Genomic DNA, 25,196 nt, shown 5'->3' with positions numbered 1-25,196 from the left:
GAGCCACAGTCAACTTTCAAACAGATACACTGGCAAAGCAATACCTGGTCATTATACCACTGTGCTTTCCCAAGTCAATTTTCCAATACAGACAACGCTAACATCTTATAGACAAGGAGGGACTATCAGGGACAAGTCTAGAGCTTTACCTATAGAGCAGCTAGGAGAATTTGGTGCTATATAAATTACATTTACTGTTAATACTCCTGAGCTTGTGTTGAGTTTGCAATCAGCAGCCAAAAAGGAGAGAGACACAAACTGATCAATTATTTATGTTGCTAGAAGTCCCAACCACTCTCAAAGAATTTTCAGATAACTATTTTTAAAATAAGCTGTTTTTAAAAATGCCGCTTTTTACCGCAGCTCCTATTAATACCATTTTTATCTGTACTTCAGTGAGGCCATACAGAAAAGATTATAATTCAATAAAAAGGGAAGGAGGCTGAATTTACACAGAGCTCTTCCAGTTACATAAACCAAACAGTACCTTTTGTCCCTACAATATCTGTAATGAGAGCTTTTTTCTTTTTATTCCCCCTATAATCTCTAGCTTCCCATACAATGTATATAATGGCCTAACATTAAAAAAAACCCAAAACCCCAAAAAACAAAACCAAAAAAAGCAATAGTAGGATCTTAAAAGTTCAGGACATAAATTGAATGGAAAGATGCTAACCCTTTTTCAGCTGTATCTTTCTGCAATGAGCAGCCCACAACCTGCAAAAACACAAAACAAACACAAGAAGGTTGACAGGAACTCCTCCTGCAGTGGGCTGGGAAAGGTAGCTGCATTTTGCACTCACACTTGACTTAAAATGGGAAAGTTTCTGGTAACACGAACATCTGCTAACTACACCCGAGTCAGAAGTGGCTGCAGCAGAACCACCAGTCTCTCTGAGACAAGATCAACACTCTGCAGGCTGCTCCCTCCCCCTCCCCGCACCATTCCTCTAGTCCCAGGATTGTACAGCCGAGCAGCCCCCACCCAGTCCAGGCTAGAGAGATGCTTAAATTCAGATGGCCTTGAAGGAAAACCTGCAAAGAGAAGGTTGCTGGAGCTGCTTCTAGCAGGCAGAAGCAGCAGCAGAAGGAAGGATATGGAACTGCAGATATGAAGGGACACATCTAAATAGGGGAGTGAAGGTCTGTCAACTGTTTGCTTCACAGGCCTTGGCCCCTCCACCACACTGGTAGTCTCCTACAGATCACAGCCAGGTATTACCCTTCATCTGCTGAGCTCCAAGTATATAACAGATCACATCTGTCTGGCACAGCCACACTGATGCAACCTCAGTATTTCTTCCAGTTGGACAGACTTTTCCCCAGTTTGTTCTGACTGGTGGTACTGTGCTAAGCCTTTTCCTTTCTACTTCAAATTGTATACGCCCTTCTCTTACATCCTTACAGTTTTACTTCAGTGTCCTCTTTCTCCATTAGCTTAGCTAAGCACTCCCTTTGCAAGAAGTGGTGTTTTTGTTGTGTGGTGTTTTGTGGTTTTTTGGGGTTTTTTGTTTAAGAACAACATGCCTTTGGTTATCATAACATAACTCACTATACTTTAAAGTTCTTGCAAGTTACAATTACCCCTTTTATTTTGTATATAAAAATGTATTTTGTTTGCAATTCAGATTGCAAGCTCTTTGGGCAGGAAATCTCTACTATTCCATGAATAGCTGTGTCAGACACAATCAAGCAAACACACCTGTCTGGACCTTAGGTACCAAAAGGAAAACCAGACTTAAATTTCAGTAGCCTTAAAATTAAAGGAGAAATCAATGTTTTTAGTTTTTCTTCAATTCTATGCATTTCAGTTAGCACTTGAGTTTCAGTGAACAAACATAATAAAAAATTTAGATTAAGCATTTTCAAAGTTTATACTTCTTGGACTTTCTTAGTATGTCATATAGCAACATTAAGAGAATATGGGAGAAGCCTCATTCCCTGGCCAAATAATATACTGCTAGCTGCACCTAGCAACCTCACTTTCTGTGCAGATTTACCTGGTAGTCCAAAATACTCATGAACACATGTACTCAAAATCCCCAGCACAGAACACTTAGAAAGCTATTCTGCCTTTCAGTGAATGCAACACTCAGAAGTTTGCACTCTGAAAAAGTATCTCCTGCTGCAACTACTTAAATAGGACTTTTTAGCTGCTACTTCTTTCATAAGAGCATGATATCAGTTTCTGCTTTAACCGAATGGTGTGCTGGCCCCCCCACCACACACAACAGCTTTAGGTAAACAAGATTCTCTATGCAATTGCCCTTTCAAAGTTTTACCGTTAGACTTAACGTTAAGTGCTTGACAGCCAACTTTCTTATGAGCATTTGAAGGAACCCATACAAGTTAGAAACCCCCAGAGGCAGACTTGTCCAAGTAACTGAGGCTGAGGGAACAAACCCAAAGACTATCAGCATTACCGAACACTGTAATAAATAGATGACATTCGTATTAAAAGTGACTCACTCTAGGAAAAAAGGCTACCAACATATATTTATGAATTATGAGGCGTTGACTCTTTGTAAGAAGACAGTTCCCATATAATTTAAAGAAGGAGTGCAATTTTGACTTAAATTACTCTAATGCACATCAAACTACTTTTCTTTTTTGGCTGGCTGGTATTCGGCAAATGTAACATATACCGTATTGTTTAACAATTCTTTCACAGAAGCTTGTCTCTCAGCCCAAGATAATAAGGACCTACTAACATACCAAACCCTTAAAAGCTTTCTGTGGATAGACTTCTTAAAACACCATTTCATTAGCAATTAGTATGAACCTTTTTTTTTTTTTTAGGTAAGCACTATCCTAATACTTTAGAAGTAAAATGCCACTTGCTGATTAGTTGCCACCTGAGACTTTTTGGTTTCCATGGGAAAGTATAGACTATACGGACAAGGTCATCTGAATGTGACAAAGATTGCCACCATCAACAAAGCATTAATACTAACAACTCAAAATGGATAGGAAATTAAATAAGGCAGTCACAATGGCAAAGGCATCAGCTTGTAACAGAGGTTAGTGTCACAGGAGGAAGAGAGCCTAGCAAGAAAGGACCTGGAGACATACAGTGTGAGCATGAATTGTGGGGAACGATAGAAGACAACGTGAAGTAAGCTGCCAACACTGACCAATTCAACAGGAGGTTTGATTAGCACAATAAAATAGTACATTCATTGGCTTGTAACTTTCAAGAACTGCCAGGAAGCACTGCAAGTTCCTCTGATTAATGCACAAAGCTGAAGCCTGAACAAGTACCATACTAAAGGTGGACTAATTTATCTGCCCTATAATCTGCTCTCTCAACCAGAAACAAAAGGCAAGATCTGGTCCCACGCACCAAGAAGCAAAGGCAAGGAAAAGACAGAAAGTTGATAAAGCACTCGCAACTCAAATCTTCATTTAAAAAACAAAAACAAAAACAAAAAACCCCAAACAAACAAACAACAAATTGGAAGCTCAGTGGCAGATTTCCAAGCAAGCAGGTGGATTTGTACATCTGGTTGCTGACATCTGCAGGATAGCCAGCTTAGAAAACAAGTGGCTCCAGAAGCATTATGACAGAAGCTGTCAAAAATATTGTTCTTCCCTGCTAACAACCTACTAGATTTTGCCAGTGTTTTTAGGAGGCACTGGTATCAGCTAATCAGGCAGTAGAAACGCATTCTTTGGAAGAAGCTACACTAGCATTTCTTTCATTGCACAGGGATACTCTGCTACCAGAAACAGCACTGAAAATTCAAAATATGTGCCAATTATGTCAATATATGTAGTTAAGTCTTTGCAGTGTTTGATTTTCTGGCATCACTCAAAGACTGCTTATCCACAGCCTCCCCACCACTCTAAGACTGAGCCTTCCAACCAGGTGGCACACAAGAATATCTGTGCCAATGCCTCAGCTGCACCTTTTGCCCGATAACAGTGAGACTTTAAATCCCTATAAAAAGGCACCCTGAACTCTAGGCAGAACCACGTAAGCTATTCAAACATATGCAGTGAACAGCAGTCCAGCAGAAGGTATGGACAGGAGGAGGAAAATGAGAAAATGGGAAAAAAGAAAATACTTTCAAATAAAGTTTACTAAGTAAACTTGCATTCGAATAGGGGATGAGGGAGGGAAGGAAAACAAAAATAATCAAGAAGCAGCATTACATAGCCCTACAATCAAGAACAGATCCTTATCAATCCAGAGGAACACGTGCTGATTAGTTAAAGCAAATAGAATTCAGCTCCCAGCAATGGAAATAAAACATACACGTAAGACAATGAACAGTACTGAAGTACTCTCCCTCCAGCATACGCTCATGCTTTTCTGAATTCTTTCTTGGTTCAGATTTTTCTGTTGGCTTCTATGCAAAGTACTTACTGCTCCAGCAAAGCAGAGTTTTCACAAACTGCCAGGTTAGTCTCCGATACATAGGACAGGCTCTGACACTTACCGACTCTCCAAAATCAGCTATATAAAAAGTCTTCTCCTCTCATTGATCAGCCTTATTATGGCTATCTAACAAAAATGACACTGGAAGGAGGGAGAGAATATCTTTTACTATCCAAGATGGGTGTAGTCTTGCCAGCTAGTTACTCAGTATGCCTATACGGGCACCAAGATCGCATGGGAAATAGTCTTGTAAGAAAATCTGCTATCAAATCAGTTACAAGAGGCCATTAAAAGCAGCCTTCTGCTGCTGCTTTTCAGCGAATGCTGCTTTTGCTAAAAGGCTGTCTACCACATGCACATGTGGAAAACCTGCAGATCAGTAAGACCCTTGCAATGGAAAAGTACAAACAGGACAGATGGGCCTTCCTGGCTCTAGGACTGGATTTACTCTAGGAGTGAGTAAACTCCACTCAAAGAAACTAAGAAACAGAGAAAGACTTCCAGATGGTTTTCCCAATTGATGGTTGTGCAACATCTTTAGAGAGTGCTCAGAACACAATAGTCTGTAGGTGGGCTAAAAGGTTTTCCTTTTTTAAGAGACTACTGCACATAGAAGAATGGAGACAGCTTGATTGCCACATATTCTGTGAAATCAATTAAAAAAATTATCTACTTCCTTCAGTGAGAGTTAAAAGAATTCAAAGAGAGTTAAAAAGCATTTCAAAACTAAATTGCTAGCATAGAAGTTTTTATATCGGCAACTAATAAGAACAAAATAACATCAAGAAACCCCACGTAATGGTATGTGCTTTTATTTATGTGCAAAAAAAACCCAAACCAAAAAAAGTCTCAAAACTCCTCCAAAACTATGTCAACCTGGTAACCATACAATCCATTTCAGCTCCAAAATACATTTGAGCCTCTTAGTTGCTCTTTTCAAATAGATGTAGTGGCACCATTTTTATAGCAATTTGCATGAATCTGAAAGCAAGCTAATTCCCAACTGCATATTCCAAACTTGCATTATGGCTAGTAACTCCAGATTTAACAGCCAAGCCCACCAAATGCCCAAAAACTTGAAAACTGTGCCAAGAGCATTAAATCAATAGTTTTTGCTGAAACAGAATCTCTTCCAGATGCTCACTGAATCTTTTCCTAGCTCACATCAACTGCCTCTATGCTACAAAGCAGAAACATTCTACTCCACATCAACAGTATCTTTGAGCCAGTATCAGGAATTTCACTAAGCCTGGAAATAATAAATATACTTAAACAAGCTAAGACAGAAGGCAAGAAGAATTGATGGGAGAAGAGCTCGAAGAACAAACTTGGGGGGAAAATAAGAAAAGTTAAAGGGAGAAATAGGAAACTTTACGGAAAAAAGTGTACTTATTGCTTTGCAGAAAGAAATGTTCTTGGTAATTTTCAGTCAGCTTTTTATCTCCTATGTTCTTATCCCTGGGAATCAAAATAATCAATGCAGAGCTGCATTTTTCAAACCTCAGGATTCTCAAAGAAAAATGCATTTCGCTGACAGACAGTAGCCACCAAGTTTACAATTTCAACAGAAATTGTTTCAGATGGTCTTTGTGACTCCAACAAAAAGCTTGATTTTGTTCTTCATTGCAGCTTCACTTCAAATAATAACTTAACCTGGTTCTTCAGTTGAAGTTCTAGTTGAAACTGGGGTGCTACAAAGGAATAGTCTCTCAAAGAAAAAAGAGGCAGTCCACTAGTTTGCTACAACATTTTTGCTTACTGATCATCTCAATCTTAATGGAATACACTTCACCATAAAAAACCCCATGAGTTTTAATTTACAAAGTACCATATAATCATTATTGAATCCCATTATAACGCTTGTAAATTTAATATTTATTGCTGCAAACAAAATTATACCACGAAATCTTGAATGTTATAACAAGCTGTGTAGACTATTTCTAATCTAAACTTAGTTTGACTACTTGCAGCAATACACCTACAAGAATCTGGCTGTTAAAGAGGTTAAAAAGAAGGGAGAGGGGAAGAGAAGTAGAAGGTTATACTTGCCAATGCAGTAAGACTTTTGTCTGAAACCAAAACACCATTTTGTTTTATTGCTGCAAATTTTGGTTTTGGAAGCAAGAGGAGAAGAGTTGCATGACTTTTCCTCCAAAATACTTTCTGTTCTGATCCCCTGTATCTCCAATTTATTGTTATGCTAAGGTTATTTAGTAACAGATTTACCTGTGTTTCCTTTTCTTCTTTCTGGGAGGAGTATCAACATCTTCAGCAGGGACTGGAGCAATAATACTAGATTCCTTTACTCTAAACTCATACACCTAACAAGAGATACCATAATACATCCACGATAAATCTCTCACTAGTAGAAAGTTGCTCATTTTCTAAGTTAGTATGATTTCCTCCAACCAACAGCTTACAGATTATATCCAGTCATAGTCTCTTTTCAATACATTTAAAGTTGATTATTTTTGTCATGTAAGAACAGATAGTCTAATTTAAACCTCCTGTAAATTTAATTTAAAAACAGTTTTAAAACTAACTTCTATATATTTGTGGCATGAATTCTGGATCATAGCATTCTTGGGAAAACCAAGAAAATTAATTAATTTTCTCTTTTAGTACTCAACACTAGTATTTCAATACTTCAGTTTTAAAAGTAAAACACTATCATCCTTAGTAAGTAGCTTCCCTTCTTACCTGCCTGCATGTTTTGGTCCCAATCAGTCTGGCAATTGCACAGAAGTTGTCATAGTAGGTGCCAATAAGAACTCTAAACATTGAGGCTTCTGCACCACTCCATTCCACATTCTCTGGAGGCTCAATATTTGGCTTCATCTTTATTGGTGTTTGACATCTGGAATTTGCTTCTGTAATAAATAATTGAGAATATGGGTCAATGTAAAGCTATGTTTCAAAAATTTTACATAGCCCTTAAAAATGTCAAATTATTAACTGTAGTTAAAAATATCCCAGGTTTTTGTTGTTGTTTCCTAATCTAAGTGCCACAACAAAACAGCACTTTTCACATACCTCTTAAAGAAGTTAAAAATTAGGTAACAGTAGCTATTGAAAATACACAATCTCACCTCTATACATGAGACAATCTGGAAATTTTCTTACAGGGTTCTATTTGATTAAACTCATATTATTAGTCTGTCTTTTCACTCAGTTCCATACATTCCAAATACCTGGTTTCTAGGATTGCATGGCTCAACTTGGCGTTTTTTTTTATCCTCTCAAGCACTGCAGCTAATTGAATAAAGAAGCGTTGACTAGCCTTACCAGAGGAACTGGATGTTTCATCTTTCTTTTCTTCTTCTTCTTTATCATTGTTTTCTCCTCCAGTTTCAGTTCCAGCTTCTCTATCACTATCTGTGTCTTTTGATTCCAATACATTTATTGTCGGCGTGCTGGGTCTGCTAGTGTTGTTTGGAAGTCTTCCCCTTCGGCGGCCACCTGGGCGCTTTGGTGGTGTCTTTATACGCTCAGCGGTCAAGGCAGCTGCAAACTCCTTTGCACCTTCCTAAACACAAAACATTACAATTTTCAGTAAAAGAATTAAAAAGTGTTTTCACTTGTGGTCAGGGATTGGGGAAGAATGCGTTCTACTTGCATACTGTGTAACTTTGCATTATTCTACAAATTAATCATGTACACGCAAATTCCAGTTAAATGTACTCTAACCATGAACACAAATACTTTTGATGCTATCATGAAAAAAAAAAAAATCTACTTTTACAAAGTACTTATGTCAGTATTTCAGTTCCACTCTCATTTTGGCTGCCAAGTGAAAAATAATTCAGTAGTAAATTTCTATTTTCCTAGATTACAGAAAAAATGAGAATTTCCCACAGAGAATACCCTTCAAAATACAAGAACTCTTCTTGCACATGGCACTTAAACAATATGTATTCAGCATTTTTTAAAATGCAATCACTGGTAATTTGTTTTCTAGTGGAAAGGGGTATGACAATGCATAGCAAGTTTTTAGATTGGAAAATTACATGGTTTCTCATATTAAAAAATTTAGGGGAAGTATGAGAGAGATTTGAAGTTATATTACTAAGGATTTCACCTTATTAATTTCCATCCTGTTGTTTCTTAAGAGCGGAAATACTAGATGGAATCCGCCTTCGGCAAACTAAAAAACCTTTATAATTTTCAGTTGTGATACAACTTACAAGAGAGCTAAGTCTGTAAGACCCAGTTCTTTGACTAGATTAGACACAATAGCAGCAACACATTATTAGGAGGTAATAGTCTTTCTTCCCTACAAATATCTCAGGCTACATCTAATAGAGCTAAAAATCATTCCTACTTAGACTTTCATTTGATGATTTGAAGTTAACTCTTTTCTTTTGCATGGACTGAAGATAACATACTTGACTGCAAGTGGCCCACAAGTATATGCACTATCATAGATCCAGCATGTCCTTACACTAAGCGTAGCTTGCTATACTGCAGCTAGCCCTAGCACTTAGTGAATTCTAACATATGAAATTATCTTACCAGATGTTGATAACAGTGCGGTCCACAAGGCTTATTATCTAATGCTGTTTCTGTATTCTTTCGTTTGTAAGTATTAGGAGTTGCATGGAATGCTGTTGAATCAAAACATCACATTTGTAAGTTTTAACATAAAAAAATACATTAAATATCTAACCTCAAACAGTATCCAAAACGCAAGGTTTACCGAGACTTTACCAAAACCAGAAAAAAAATGATAACAAATGGAAAAAAAACACAAAATAAACCCCATCTAGTGACATTTGACTTACCATTTAAATACACAGAGACAGCACATGGATAAGTTTCGCATATGCCTGTTTACATCAATGAAGACAATCATCACATTTGTTTCATATATCAAGGAAAACTTGCTATATCTCCCTTCCCAATAAACAGAACAGACTTCCGTTACTATGTTAAACAGAATTATTCAGGCCTTCTCCTATTAATGCATGATCATCTCTCAATCTGTAAGATTCAGGTGTTCAATTTCTATCTTCTCAAAAAATCCAACCCCACACACTTTGGAAAGGTAATAGACCCACTTTTCATTTTTGTTAGTGAGAAGGACACATAAGCATTTTTACTCTATTAGTTTATTAGCACTCCAACTAAGCTAACAGGTGGTAACAATTCAGTTCTTATATCCTAGCTGCAGGGTAAAAATAAGTTAGCATTGCACAGTCACTACGGATCAGAACAACCACAGTTAAGTCTGCAACTTGCAGAGAAGCGTCTGCTCATGTATCTGACGGACTCTGTATAGCTCTGTATAAGTTGCAGAACGGTGACTCAGAATGGAGCAGAACTGGGTAAATTACAGATGCAACATGAGCACCTTTATAACAGGATGGCAGAGTTTCCTACCCATTCCCTTTGCCAGAGCTCATCTCTACCAGCTCTCCCCCTGTGCAATCCCTGCCTCCCAGCAGGATGTTTTCAGAGAGACTGACTTTACCGGTTTTGATGGAAGTCTTGGGAACTCTTCTGTATCCCTTACTTAACTGAAGCCTGGAAAACCTGCAGCTAGACTCTCACCAAAACTCATATACTCATGTTCCCAAATTATATTAGCTTTTTGAAATACCATCCTTAGTTTTCTGCAGTTCTCTTTTTTTAAAAAAATCCTCCATGCTCAAGGAACAAATTTTTTGGTTTTAATAGATAGATAGATATCAATAAATACTTTTTCCCCCTAAATGTGGTAACAGTGGCATACACAACTGCAAGGAACAAAAATGGAGAATGCACTCGTTTAAAAAACAAAACAAAACAAACAACAAAAAACACTACTCAGTGCTAGCTAGCTGTTTCCTAAAGCTCCATGAAGGCCTACAAAAGACAGACATCTGAAAATGCATGATTCCCAAGCACTGTAAAAGCACTTATGCTGCAGTTTTACCACAGTTGCAGTTAGGCAACTGTAACTGACAGTTAAGTTTTTCAACACTCAGTGAATAAAAAGTGCTAATGTTCAAACTGAAAGAAGAAACCCCTCTCCTCTTACCCATATTAATCCATAAGGGCTGTTCCGTACCAACACCATACACATCCTTCTCCTTCAATAAGCCACCACCATAGGCTTTCCTACTCATCTTATTTCTAGACTGTGCACGAGGCTTCTCTTTATAATAGTCCACTATGCTTTCAGGACTGAACTTTTTAAATGCAGTTCCTTCCCTTTTAAAGAATGTGGGCAGAGCTCACATATGTCTTCACAGACAAAGTTTTTAAAAGCAAATCTCATTTCAGTGATCTGGTTTGCAGCGTAGCTCCACAAGCACTTGTTTTGGCACCAGTTGGGAGGGTGACCAGTGGTGGTGAGCACTTCTTAAGAGAGCTTCTCTGATGAAACCACTCCGTCCTGGAACCATCACTTCATGCTCCCCTCCCATAAGGGAAGGTGTGCTGGAAATCAAATCATAAATTCTATAATGTTATGCCTGTATTAATGACAGCAGCACATGGGAACCTCAGGGAAGCAATGTATTCGTCCAAGGCTTTCTTAAAAAGGTATAAACAATATAAAAGTGTCACTAATTAAATATTGCATCACTTTGTCCAGGGAAATATATTACAGTTTATAAATCTGGAAACACAAAAAAGCTTCAATTTTCCACATATACACATATAGATATGTAAAAATTATTTACAAGCAAGTACAGGAATGTAATTTATGCATATTGTTGCTATTAGCACTCTTTCTTCCCCCACATTCCAGTTAAAAACTTTTATGTGGTGTGTCACTTCTCATGTGTTTCACATGTCCTTGAAGTGTTCATACATTCTGTAGGTAAAATATGTTAAATAACAAGGAAACCTTGCAATTTAATGCCAAGTTATTCCACCTTTTTGCAGCTTTTAAGAAACAATGAGATGATGGGAGCCCCCCACCCAAAAGTGGAGGGAAAAACCCCCACATTTTTCAACATTGCATCTTTAAATTTGCACAGTATACCTTTTCATTCATTCAGGGGTTTTTTTTCACATAACTGTTTTACCCTCTCTTCATACCACAAGGAAAATAATTTTGCAATGATGCAAAAGAACAGTAAAACATTTACAAGCCATGATTCATATCAGACTGCTGCAATGTGCAGAAATCAAAACTATTCTTTTTACATGTCACTTGCAGATGCAAACATTTCTCTCAAGTTCATTTGTGGAGGTCCTAGAATGAGTGTTTATTTAAAAAAAAAAAAAAATGTTTTCCTTTAGACAATGAAGAAATGTTTAGTTTGTAATGCAGTGAAACAAATCAACGTTTAACTTTTTAAACCAGCGAGACCTCAGAAATACTCTATATCTGATACTGAATATTAGAATCATATCTTGGATTCCACTATTTCAAAAACACCCAACGTAGTATAGTACTGACACCTACAGTCAGAATCTACCACCGCTGTTGCAAGGTATTTTTTTGGGAGGCTTGTTACAAAGAAAGGACCCAGGACAAGAATAAAACTGTTTGTATAGCTGTACTATGAATCTTGCAAATATCAGTAGTAATTTTTTTTTTTTTCCCCCAAAAATCAAAGAAGACTTTGCAGAATTTCCTAAATAACTAAACCTCATATTTCTTCAGTAATATCCTTAAGAAAGTCATTCTAACACTGCTTCACTGAGCATGTTTTCTGCCTTTGAGATTTATTACCTGTCTCATCCCCATTGGGCTCAATTCTCGTATTTTTCATAATGTGAAAGTACACAGGCAACAGTTCAGCCTGAAATGTACATTTGCTTCACAGTCAAGCTATTTGGGAAATTCTCCCTACCTGATATTTTTCCTTCTTCTAAATTCTTTGTTAGTCCAGACATTTAGGCATAATTCCTTGCTGTCAGCAAATGAAGTCGGTACACAAGTTTTTTCAGTAAAGTCATCACCTGCACATAAAGGGATTGCCAGGTCGTCAAGGGGACTTGACACGTTAAAAATCTAATGATAACTTTTCTAATATTTAAATCAAATGTTCTAGAACAAATATTTGAAACTCCATAAAATAAGGCTAATCTTAACAAAAATGGAATCTAAGAGGGGGAATTACAAAAATCAAAACCAGACCTAATAGAATTCCTGTATTTTTTAATTCTCTATGCCTTCTCCAGAGATTTGTGCCTTTCAAAGTACAAATCTGATCACTGTAGCCCACCACATTACCAAAGTAATTCATCAAAAATATCATCTGCAGAAGCCAGGACATCATCCTGTAGTGCTTGGTAATTGCATGAAGTAGAACATAGGGGCAACTGATTAGGGTGGTAGTAGAAATGTCATCAACTTTTTAAAAAAGTTAAATTGTTAAATTGTTGCAGAGACACTGAAAATTGCTAGTGCAGCCTTCCAATAACCAGACTAGTCTTTTTTTGATGAGTTACTTATTCCCAGCAATGAATCTGGTGGATTTAACAGTCTTAAAATTTCACAGGAAGCAAAGAGGTCATACAACTGACTCTCAGTTTTTAACAGATAAATTCCTAGCTCTAGACAGACGCACAGACAGACACACAGACAGAAAACAATCCTTTCTTTGGTGTTACTACAGACAAAAGCAGAAGGAAGCAATGCATCCAAAGCAGTGACCAGTCATTGTAGAGGTGGGATTTTGGGTGTCTTCAGGGAATGGTGACTGAAGCATCAGTTTACTACGTTCAGTTTCCAGTCTGGAGGCTACATAGTGGATGTGTAAATCAAGCTTCAAGAGATCTCTTTGCAACAATCGAGTATCAAATATGTTTTTATCAGTGACAATGCATGTGTTGCATAAGCTGTCATGAAGAGCATTATCATAACAGGTAATTTCACACTCCATCTTGACACAAAGGTACATCTTGAATGCCTCCACAGTGGAAGTGTTATTCTTCCTTCTTTCTGCTATGGCCCTGAAAACCTGAAGAGATGACTTAAAGTTTGGGCCTTTTTAGGTATGAGGCATGGTTTAAAATGAAGCCTTGGACATACACCACTTTGGAAAGAATACTGACTTCTTTAAGGGACTTATCAAAAGTCACCAGCAACAAGAACTTAGGCAATCTTTTAGTATAAACATTTTGTCTTCCATCTGAAGGTTATGAACACAGAGAAAGGGGGCACAATGCTTTTGGCTTAAAGGATGCTGCTAGTGTGAGAACTGAGGTCCTTCAGCCAATCAGGGACATGACTCTGGACTTTGTCATTGGCTGAATCTGTCACTTAAGAACATGTCAAAACAAACAACACCATGAATCCGTCCTTCACAGCACTAAAAGAAAAGTCTCACAGAGTTGGTGCCTCAAAACCGTGGACTGGTAATATCAGGCTCCCCAGAGTAGTAGATACCAATATGTGGTCTGTGGATCCTTTCAGCTCTACTTCTAACAATCTGCAAAAATGACTATGGAAGGCAAATCTATATAAACTAAGTAATCAAATATATGTGTATTTTAGAGGAGCCCATATCTTCACTGGAAAACTCCTACAAGTTTATAAAATTAGTGAGAAAAATGGCCTAAAACCACTGCTGGAGAAGTACCTAAAAATCTTCCGGGGTGCTACTGGAAAAAGTTTGTTCTCACTATGTCTGGACAATGCTTTCTTGTTGACTTAAAAACCAAAATTTTTTTGAAGAAGTAAAACTAGACTGGCACTCAATCTCCCTGCTAGACTATCGAGAGTGTCAAGAACTCATAAAACCACTGCCAGATGAATGGATTTGCCAAGAGGTAGCATACAGCTTCACCTCTCTGTCCTACAGACTAAGGCTGCACACAGCACTTCTTGGAATGAGTCATCCAGGCAACTAAGATACTTCTAAACAAAACCTACAGCTTCACAGAACACATCGTGTTGAAGCTGGCTGGACAAGGCAGCAGCTATAACCCTAGAAACTTATTTTCTTAAACGTTATTCAGAAGTAAGAGCTTCTTTCTTTGTATTTTCAAGCAAGGCCTACCAACAGAATGCAAGCAGAAAGTGAAACTAACAGACCTAACTCCAAAAGCCACAAATACTAAAGAAACTAGGAACAGGAAAAGCTTCCCCCCTCCCCACCATCTGAGAACAACTCCAGTTCCTCCTCAAACTGAAAGGCTACTAAGGGATACTGAAAAGCAGCAGCACTGTGTAAAGCCTTCAGTGTGAAGTACGAATACAGGCAGATTGCATGTGTGCTGGATGAGGAGCTGCTGACAAAGCACAAAGATTTCCAAATGAACACGCATGCACACTCACAGTGGAACATGCAAATGAACAGTTAAGTCAAAAGAGAAAATTAATTTGAAAGATGGCATCATAGTATTTAACTACAAGTCAAAATCACTTCATACTTGACTGTTAGGTTCCCCTTTACATTTGACTCTGTTCTCAGAGAAAGAATTGTCTCAAGTAGCACTTCAGAATCTGTCTTACTCTTCACACTTTGCAAATGGAAACTAACATCATTGCTAATGTTCTTGTTAAATCCTTCCCCCAAAAGAATGGAGCAACATGAAAGCAATTCGGTGGAAAGGATATCACAATTTCTAAAATTCAACTGTCTGAAACAATTCTTCTTCAAATCACTAGGTACAAGTAAAGTGGCTAGAAAGTAACCTGAGAGAATAAAAGATAAAATTGTTCATGGATATTCATTCTCCCTGCTGGAAAATGAAGCAAGTCTGATGAATAACCAGGTATTTTTATGGAGAAATATATTCCATTCTCCATGCACAAACTGAGAACATTTAACACAGAAACAGTAGTAGAAAACAATGTAGTTTTCTTTAAGACTATAACGTTACAGGTTGGTCCAAGCCAGGAATTCTATATGAATTCCTAAATGCAAAAAGGATAACAAACTACCCCAAACAGGTGCATTCAGTTTTTTGAGGTATAGTTTTCACTGCAAAATGATGTCAACATGGACAAGTTTTCATAAACTTTAGCGATATTACTGCTTTTATTTTTTCTTCTCTTTCCTTCCTTCTGTGTTGCATCTTATGGTACTTCTAGGTTTCCCGACTCGCAAAAAATAAGAGATATACAAGCACACTATAATTGTACTTACGATGTAAGAAGCAATCATATTTAAAACAGCGTCTACAGAAGAGTGTGTGAAAAGAGTGCAGGCTTTGCTCCCTCTGAACAGATTTAGCATTTGGTCCATCTATGTTTGGTGTGCATTCAGGAGGAAGAGCTCCAGGAAGTTGCTGCTCAGTGAGTTCTTTGTATCTTAAAAGAAAGAAATAGAAGTTATTTAGTCAGTATAATAATAAAAAAAAAGTAATTTTTTATTTCAGTACCACTCTGCATTTTCAGTGACAAATTAAAAAAAAAATTTAAGAAATATGTGACAGCTAGAGAGGTCAATCTGTCAGTGATGTGACAAGTTATTAATTCCATACTCATTAATACAAATATAAAATTGGCTAGGAAAGAATGCATTTAATTTCTGGACCATCATCTCCTCATATATATTACTCAGTAAGTCCAAAAAGGAGACTTTTTTTTTTTTTTAACAGAAGCTTTTATTTTACCGCTTCAAAAAAATAACATAGATCATTAAATACATGCAAAGCACCCACTTTTCAATAGTTTGAAAGGAAGGCTAATAAACACCTCTGTATTGTTTGACTCAGTGGGAACAGCTAATTCCCTTCAAGTATCACTTGCAGAAGTTACACAACTGCCACAGAACCTAGCTGCACGGGGGACTATTCCTAATCAACAAATATTTAACGAAGTCAAGCAATCTTTGTTTCATAAAGCAACACAGCAATATATCCTAAGAAATACTTTCTTACTTCTCTTTTAATTCTTCTGCTGTACCCTTGTCTGGAAACATTGAGGAAATGGCTTCAAATATCTTGTCAGAAGGAAATCTCCGAGGTGGATGGCTTTCTTTCTCTGTCAAAGAAGCAAAAATTTGGAAAATAAAAAAATTATATTTCTGCTCCTTTGCTACTTCACGGAGGTGTTCAGAGAAAGGGGGACTTCACCAAAATCCTAATAAAAAAAGAAGCAAAGGTTTTTATTTCTAAATTACAGACAACTTAAACTGCATTAAGTGATCTTTCCTGCTGAGAAACTCTACTAGTAAAATTTGGAGAAACCATTATTTTACCAGCAGATGAAGATGGCAATTCAGAACTCTGCTTACTTTAGAATAATGATATTTCATTTTCTGAGGAGTACCAAAGCATTTATTAGACAGATACCTGACTGATTTTTGGTGCATTTGACTGCCTCAGTATGCAGATAAACAAAAATAGGCAAAAGTGCCTTTTGTAGTATTCTCTGTACAACTCTTGAACTAAATGGCAAAGGAAATGATGAAGAAAATGATGCTACTTTAGACCTGAAAACTATCAAGTAGAAGGGTTTGAACAAATTTATCAAGTGATTAAAGAAAAGGGTTTTTTGGTTTTAATTTTTAAAGTCTGCAGACAGACATACCCATCCTGTTACCTTCCCGATCTTTTTGCTTGTCATCTCTTTCATCAGGATTGTCATCTCCATCATCATCATCTTCATCATCACTATACTGACCAAGTGCATTGACCAGCTCAACAAATATTTCATCATTGATAAATCCACATTCTGAAATTCAGCAAAAATTGGGAGTGAACAGAAAAGCACAATGTGTAGATGAAGTATTTTTAATCCTCCCTACACTTGAATTAAATTATGGCATATGCTGTAATTTATGAAAAACAATTTTGTATTTTTCCCTTCTTAGTTTCAATGTATGAACTGAGAAGAGTTAAAAATACTCAGTATTTATTTCTTAGACTGACAACTGGGAAGGGGAGAAGGAAACTTTTTGAAATTTTTCTTTTCCTGACTCCCTGTGCTTCATACCAGTAGACATAAATAAATCTCTCTTCCCTGGAACATAAAAAAATTACTTACTAGCTAGACTATTTAAGAGATTTTATGCCAGAATCCCAATTCCAACATGGTTGGGTTAAGCCAGCCTGGAAATGCATGCAAACAGTCTATGCAGCTATCCTTGGACAGCTAGGGAATCTCCAGAGAGATTTTTGGTTGGTAGTTCCATGGCATCCACCTCCCCACTACAGACCCCACTGGCAAGGTGATAAAAAAGAATGCAGTTATATACAAAAAATTCAAGAGAAAACTGAAGGATACAATGCTGCATATATCTGCTTATTAGCTTATATTCTGCTGTGAAATTCAGAGGGCAGCACAGATAGACAGAAAGGCATTTCTGCAGAGAGAAAAATCATAGTTAGTGTTGACAGAGACTGCTGTTATTTTTCAAAAAATAACTGTGAACTGTGTGGGAACTGTAGTGCTTATCACCATCTTTTTGAACCTGGACTGGAGTTGGATGTCAAACTATAACTTGAAGGAAATTAATATTTTTATTCCTCTGTAGACAATGAAAACAGGCAGGTACTTCATTTGGATGTTTTAAACAGAACTCTTAATATACACACACAGGTTAGTATGAATTTCTCCCCCAAAAGTGCAGTTACAGAGCTAGTTAACAATTCTGACTCCTACATGGGAATGCCTCTGGATTACAGATTCCCACAGCATTTATATTTAATTACAGTCACACAAGAATACTAGTTATTGCAAGGCTAAAAAACCATCTTTCTACTTTCGATATATAGTTTTAAAGAACCCATAATAACAGTAATTGCCATCATAAACTTGGGACTCAAGATGGTGAAACAAGATTAATTTTAAAGCTAGACTCCTTTAATAATAAATTATATCAATAATAGAAGACATTTACTAGTAGTGTCACCATTTTGACATAACCAGTTCTCTGACAAGGATGTCAGCAATCAGTAAATCTGTAAAAATATCCAAAGGCAAAACCCCATGAAACAGTTCATGTTCCTCATGAAATATAAAGGCACCAGCTATCCTGAGAACATTAACAAGACTGGTGTAGGACTGAGTAGCATTTATTATTGAATTGCAGGCTTAACCTTCATGAGTGGCACACGAGGCACTCAAAAATGTAGTTCTCTTTCTCAGTCACTCCAGCATTAACAGAAAATATAATCAGTTTTAAGAAATGATTCCCCATTTGGGTGGAGGCGGGGGTGGGTAATGTTTCTGTGAAGGGGGAAGCAGAGTAGTCAGAGAAACCTTTACAACTGTAAAGTTCAGGCTTGTATAAGCCAGTTTGGAGTGGGCACACAGAGCAAGTGAAAGATTGCTACTTCACTGAGACTTTAGCAAACTAAGAGAAAGATGACATCGCATGTAGTCCAGCTCCCACACAGAATAAGAGGTAAACTACACGTAAGAATACATACATATAGCGTACCAACAGAAGGATACAACTTTGCTGTATAAGCTGACTTACAGAAAGGAGGTTTTTAAACAGCTAACAATTTCCTTAAAGAAAAAAAAACCAAAACCCACAAGAGGTTATTCTGTAGAATCGCATTCGCAAGTGTTGTCATTATCAGAGTTCTGCATACTTCTCCTGCCACTTTCTGCCAGGTAGGACACACTTAGGGACATTACACTATTATATTCCAAAGCTCTGGGCATAAAATTCAAGAACAAGAACTTCTCCAAGTTGCACCTAGGCATTATGATGAATAACTGTATGGTCTAGGGAAAAAGTTAATGTGTGTAATTTCTCCGTATTACTACTTTAACATTTTGCAGCCTTATGAAAATGCAAAGCAATATATTTAAATAAGGAAGTTTGTTACACCCCAAGTTTACACAATGTAGGGATTCTAGAGATACTACTGTAACAATCAAGCATCAGGCCTTAACAAGCAATACTGACAACAATTATTTATGTAGGAAGAAGTGATTAGTATACCTGAGTGTTTGGGCTCACCTCTGTCTCCATGCACTTTCCCATCATAGTTCTTGATCAGTTCTTCAATAAAGGTACCATCCTGGTCAAGCACTTCATCTCCCATATATGGAATGTTATGTAAAACAGTTTCATCCTCTACCTAGTAAAAACAGTTATAATCAAACAATTTTAAATTGCGTTTTCAATTGACCATTTCTGCATTGCTATTTTCACAATCTACAAGTGTCTAGCTAACACAGTTAACTACCTGGCTTCACTGCTTTAGCACATTTACCATTAACTAGATAAATAAAACAAAACCCTCATCTTTGTTCAACAGTTTTTGCACTAGTGGTGACTGGCTCAAGATACTGACACTAGCTCCTAACATTAAGGTTAGCAGAGCGTTTCCACAAAGCTTCTACTATTGAAACACAGTAAGCTACCTAGCTTTCGGAAGCTTGCATTTGATAAGTTCATTCTCCCTTCCTTGGTTCTCTTCCACAGTAATGTGCAATGGAAACCACCCCTTCATTGCTTTGCCAGAGATAAGAAAATATGATACAAAAAGACCCTAAATTCAAGTTGTCTAAACAGCAAGCATAGAAACATGCCTCGCAATTTAATCTAAACTCCACTGTCATTTTTTTTTGTCTGCATATAGACTAAATGCATTAATACTCCCATGTTTTATCAACAGAATTTACAGACCTTGATACTCAGCTGTATCTTCCAATACTACAGAAGAACCTTCTATTGTTAAGAAAATAAATGTAAACTTTCCTGCTGATCATGATTCTGCAGCAGTGCTAAATATCCAAACACTGATGAATTGAAAGCAAGTAGAAAAATGTGTGGAAGAACTCTGTAAATATACTGATAAAACTGGTTATTTAAATCACTTTGCTACAATTATTATCATAATAACCAGTTGGCAAAGGTGATCATATACAAAATGATGGGACAAAGATTTGTAATAAGCTAAGCTTTTCAAATAAGTCAAATACCTACATCAGAAATCTAATGCTATGGCTTCTGCATACAGTGAAGCTAATCAGAAGAAAAGGCTATACTCAGTTGCTACAAAAGAATGACCATTATGTGGGGATACTATTTCAGGATTAAGTTCTCTTTATTCCATAAGAATTACTGTTCTGCTACAGACACGTTGGTTGAGTGTCTTACATGAAGACATTCATATCCCTCAGAAAACACTTCTAATTACACTAATTATATGCTTTCAAATAAATCTACATTTGTGAAATGCCATACAAGACCATTGGGCACCTGAATTAAATAAACTTAGGGTGTCTTTACAGCAAGGTTTTAGAGATACTTAGGTTCATTGAGGACAGAGGTTTAGTTTGCAATCACAGTTACTTTTTTTTTTTTTTTTTTTTTTAATTTGGGGAAGCCTATTTCTGATTATTACTGCCTTATTGCCAATACCAAAAAGATAGGGAGGGTAACTGGCAACAGATTTTTGCTGGTTGATTTCTAAAATTAACCTCTCCCTTTTCTCCATACATTTCTCCTCCCAGCACTTTTTTAAACTTACCATAAAATTCTGTTGAAGGGGAGACCAAGAATACATTATAGGCACAGAAGCAACAGCATTGAGAGTCTTCAGTGGGATAACTTGTTTTGGAAAATCTATGTCACTGGTAACAGAGCACTGAAATAAGAGGTTGAAGTTACACTTACATAGCAACATCAGAAACAACAAGGAAAAAAAAAAATCACAGAAGAACACTCTATGATGTACAAAATTCAAAGTGTTTGTCAAAATTAGCTATATCAGCCTTTGAAAAATGCATCAGATTTTTAGGGCATAATAATAAGAATAGGTTTAGCAGGAAAAAAGACGTAAGAATTATTTCTATGTCAATACCTTTGCTAATAGATCAAGATGGTTTTTTCCACTTAATAATAAATGGCTGTGATAGTATTTTACTCAGACTATTCAACCTAAAATACAAATTATGTTTGGTATCTCAAAACAGATTTAGAACCTGTTGCTGCTACACTGATGTTAGAGTATTTACTCAAGCCATCAGAGATGCAACTGACTTCCCCTGGCTTCAGATCAATACACTGCAGAAATCATGTATTATTTATGTTAAAACAAATAAAATTTTACTTTAATGCCAGCAAGACATCTTATGGAAATAAATCTTCCATATGTCTTGTTAATTCCTGCCCTATTTCCCCATTATTGTCTGTTTATGTTTATCCTATCCTCAAGCCTTTGATTATGCTCACTGCTTACAACGGAAAAATGAACATTAACTCTTAATATGCAACTCTGGACATGTAAATGATTTTTTCAGCTACAGGACTTTTTTTTTTGTTTTGAGATTCAGAGGTTTATGTAGCTTCCAAAGGATAAACATGCCATAGAAATAGAGACAACTTCTAGGTTATTCTTGCATCTATTCAACAGTTAACAGACACAGATCAACTTTTCTCAAATATTTGGACAGCAGTTATGAAGACCTCTGAAAAAAAAGTTACAAACAAAAGCAGACAGGAACATACAAAGCTAGGGAAAGTACAACAAAGAGGATTTGGAGGTAGGTAAAAAAAAAGTTTAGAACAGCTATCATAGCTACCTGAAAGGAAAAAAGGAAGTGGAGACAAAAGATCTTTCTCCTTTCCAGAAGGGAAAGATGAACAGAGCTTCACATTTCTAAAGAAATACACAAAGTAATGTAACAAACAGTATACAGAGACAGTACCCCGGTAGAATGACACAAGCCAGATTTATTTAATTTCTTTTTAATCTGCAGCAAATGAAATTAGATTTTTGCTGTGTATATCAATACTCAAGACACTGTCCTATGCTAGTGCTTTATTCCTATTTCAGGTTAATGTTTAATTTTCTAGCTAGCAGCCATCTAGCATATTTTTGATGTGTTTTTTTAAAGAAAAATACAAAAGTAAAAAAATAATTACATTTATCTTTGGAACTAGAAGTCTCATGCTGACAAATGAGCTATGTCAAAATGAGTCAAAGTGTTTGGTACTAAGTCTCAGTTATGTTGCCCTGTTGTTTTGGTATGGAACTCAGCTTAATTTTGTTAGGCTAGCACAGGATGTGTTATGGTCTCTGGTTGATGCTGACTGGACTAGCCATTGGACAAAACCTATGTCACCAGTGATGCCCTGCAGTCTTCACCAAACACATGAAGGCTCTCACAAAACCTTTCCATCAGATCACTAAACTTCTAGCCAGTGTCCTAAGCAACTCTGAAGAAATTCAGCATATTAAGGAAAAAAGATTTTAAAGTAATCTTTTAAAACCCCCACCATTTCTTTGTCTCACTTCTCTCACTATAAATTATGGCAATCTTAAATCAAGCATTAGAGTTCTGATTCATGAGACAGAGACTGGATTTGAATGCAGTAATTAGTGTGCTCTATCAATTCAGGCAGGAAATCAATTCAGGCAGGAAATTAACATAAAAGAACAGTGAATCAAGCTAAAAAAAAAAAAAGAAAGAGGACTGGTGAGGAATGATCTTTTACTAACAAAAAAAAAAAGTGAAAATTGGATATGTACCTGTGTCAATTATTATCAGAAGTTCTGATCCTACAGTGCCATGTAATAAGTATAGACCTGTACGTGAGTAACTGCATATTCAATCATGTTTAAAAGAAAACACTCAGGCAAAGGTCCTTGCCTGTTTGCATTTGAACATGCATGCACACAAACGTACCTCTGTGACACACATGCCCCCAGTTCCCCACTAAAATTTTAGGAAAAGGAAAATCTGACAAATTTCCTTGAAGAGAGTGTTTTGTTTGGGTTTTTTTAACGTATTAACAGTAAAGTCTTTTCATTCTCATCCTACTGAAAAGAGTTAGCTTTTCAGATTATTACACATGAAACATCTTCAAACTGCTTAGTTTGGAGAAGTGCCTAAAGAGCAACCGAGAAAGAAGATAAATTAACCTGGGCTGAATACAGAAAGTTGAAGTAGGCTTAAACCGCTGTTCGAGCTACCAACATAAAAGCCAGTTTAAGTGCTCAAATTGCATCACAGTCATGGAAGTGTTTTTCACAAATTTAGCGTCTAGTCTGCCTGTGCAACAGAAGGGTGCATCAACTCATCTAACTCCTTTTAGAACCTCTGTGGTTAAATGACTTTAATTAATACAAAGAAGACTTTGTCAAGTGGGTATGTTCACAGCTTTCATGTGCTTTAACTTGGTAAGAACCAAAGTAACTAGTCATTTGTACCACTGGGGGTCAACTCCAATAGAAGCAAGACTAAACTCCCAATATCAATGAGACAAAACGGTTTGATTAAAGGATGCTGAGGTATGATCCAGGTATTATCAGAAATAAAGAAGTTCATTTCTGTGTGTTGTTCAAAGCTAGGTAGCCTGCTACGTATTTATTGCTTTCCAGAAGTCATATGGTCGAAGTAAATAATAAATAAATTCTTTAAGAGACTTGTAGAAAAAATATTTAGCTACCAAGTCATATCATGCTGAAAAAAAAAAATAAAGAACAGCCAACTTTCCAGTAATAAAACAAAAACGTGCTAACAACCTTGTAAGTGGAATTACCACAACACATGTTAACCAACCTCCCTGGTCCCGCGCAATGAGCTCACAGAAGTCATGATGTGAACAGGCTGTATCCTACGTTGTTTCCATTCTTGATTTAAGATTTCAGTTCTTTCCAGTATCTTCTGACGATTAGAATTAAACATACTCTAAAAATTAATCACAATTGTAAATACTACAAATAAATCAAAGACTCTAAATTCATCTGCTAGCATCCTAAGGCATTATAACATTTACTAACAAAATAAACAAAACCAGACAGGATAAAAAAAAAAAGTGCTCAAAACTCAACCATCCAAATTTTGTTTAAATGTCAGTGAGGCTCAATATAGTTCATTATTCGTTTCTTTAACTCAAACCACATTCTCAAGTTTAGAGACTCAGAGGTTTAGCATGGAATTAAATTCTAAATTAAAAAGAGTATGCGGCTAAAGAAGTTGCCATACTTGCTCTCCACAGCCTCTTCTGATACTTAGCATGCCTAATACAATCACATATAAACGTATCATACCTGTTTATAAGATCACAGAGTTAAGACAAGTTTTCAGTATGTTAACAAAGTATTTAATGAAATTGTTATTGCAGGTGTTAACTGCAGGACAACTCATACTTCAGAAGAAAATCAATTTTTGTATGATTTTTTAAGCAACAGAACCAAAAGATGACATACCTTTACTTCATCCGCACGTCGGAACCTCTTGAGCTGCCTCAGTCTCATATATTCTGATTTCACACGTTTTCGCCAACAAATTGGCCCCTTCTCAGATTTTTTTCCGGTTTGACCCATGATTATCCTACAAGAGACAATGTCATGTTAATATTACCATATCTGATGCCACTGCTTACAGAGGAAGTTAAGAGTGAAGTTAGGTACGATAGAGACATTCCTTGAATACCTTTCATATCTAATTCCTTTAATTCCTTTCAATCAGATGCTTGCAATACCATCCCAATCCAATAATAAAAAAAAAATTAAAACATACTTAAGTGATAGACACCAAAAACCAGTAATTTTAATTACAAATCAGTGGGACCATTCACTTGTGCTTTAAGCATTTCTAATGCCTCTATACAGAAAGGTACCTAATGGATTTAAATGGGTGAAGCAGAACAAATGAAGATTCCCACTGCAAAGATACACACTGGAATCCTTGCAAGCAGTCTTGTAAATTAACTTCTGGACAGCTATGTTCATGGCAGACAAACCTTTCCCTCCTCACAGGAGTAGTCCTCTTCAGTAAGATACCAACTCCTAGAATAGGCTTCTGGAGTTGATTTGAAGTGCAGAGAGGTACCCCAAGTACAGTCCTCCTACCCAGCCACTGAAGTGTCAAAAAGTTCTAGAAATTCAGATAGAAAGAGTTTTGAAACAGCCAAAATAAGAGACCTTGCTCTTTTCTCAAGTATTCTACAAAACCCCAAACTGTTCAGCTGACTGCAAAGAGGACGCTGATTCCACTTTTATTGATCAC

General features: G+C 36.7%; 1 protein-coding gene across 2 annotated transcripts in view; it reads right to left on the bottom strand.

The window, feature by feature from the left end:
• Positions 1-24,977, bottom strand: part of EZH2 (enhancer of zeste 2 polycomb repressive complex 2 subunit) — a 29,921-nt gene extending 4,944 nt beyond the window's left edge. Inside the window, exons 1-13 of one of the 2 annotated variants that reach the window (XM_050891950.1) lie at positions 24,931-24,977; positions 24,395-24,518; positions 23,745-23,873; positions 20,708-20,824; positions 19,189-19,309; positions 16,803-16,946; positions 16,151-16,253; positions 15,415-15,578; positions 8,894-8,985; positions 7,667-7,907; positions 7,082-7,251; positions 6,608-6,702; positions 677-717 (exon numbers count right to left, since the gene is read on the bottom strand). In XM_050891950.1, coding sequence (XP_050747907.1) covers positions 677-717; positions 6,608-6,702; positions 7,082-7,251; positions 7,667-7,907; positions 8,894-8,985; positions 15,415-15,578; positions 16,151-16,253; positions 16,803-16,946; positions 19,189-19,309; positions 20,708-20,824; positions 23,745-23,873; positions 24,395-24,511 — 1,534 coding nt within the window. In that variant the 5' untranslated portion in view covers positions 24,512-24,518; positions 24,931-24,977. The remainder of the gene's footprint in view (positions 1-676; positions 718-6,607; positions 6,703-7,081; positions 7,252-7,666; positions 7,908-8,893; positions 8,986-15,414; positions 15,579-16,150; positions 16,254-16,802; positions 16,947-19,188; positions 19,310-20,707; positions 20,825-23,744; positions 23,874-24,394; positions 24,519-24,930) is intronic. The other variant, XM_050891951.1, reaches the window with a different exon arrangement.
• Between the last annotated feature and the right edge of the window lie 219 nt (positions 24,978-25,196).

The sequence above is a fragment of the Gymnogyps californianus genome, chromosome 2 (genome assembly GCF_018139145.2).
Source record: "Gymnogyps californianus isolate 813 chromosome 2, ASM1813914v2, whole genome shotgun sequence".
Lineage (NCBI taxonomy): Eukaryota > Metazoa > Chordata > Aves > Accipitriformes > Cathartidae > Gymnogyps > Gymnogyps californianus.
Note: the sequence above shows the minus strand (reverse complement) of the source record. Positions and strands in the feature narration are given on the sequence as shown.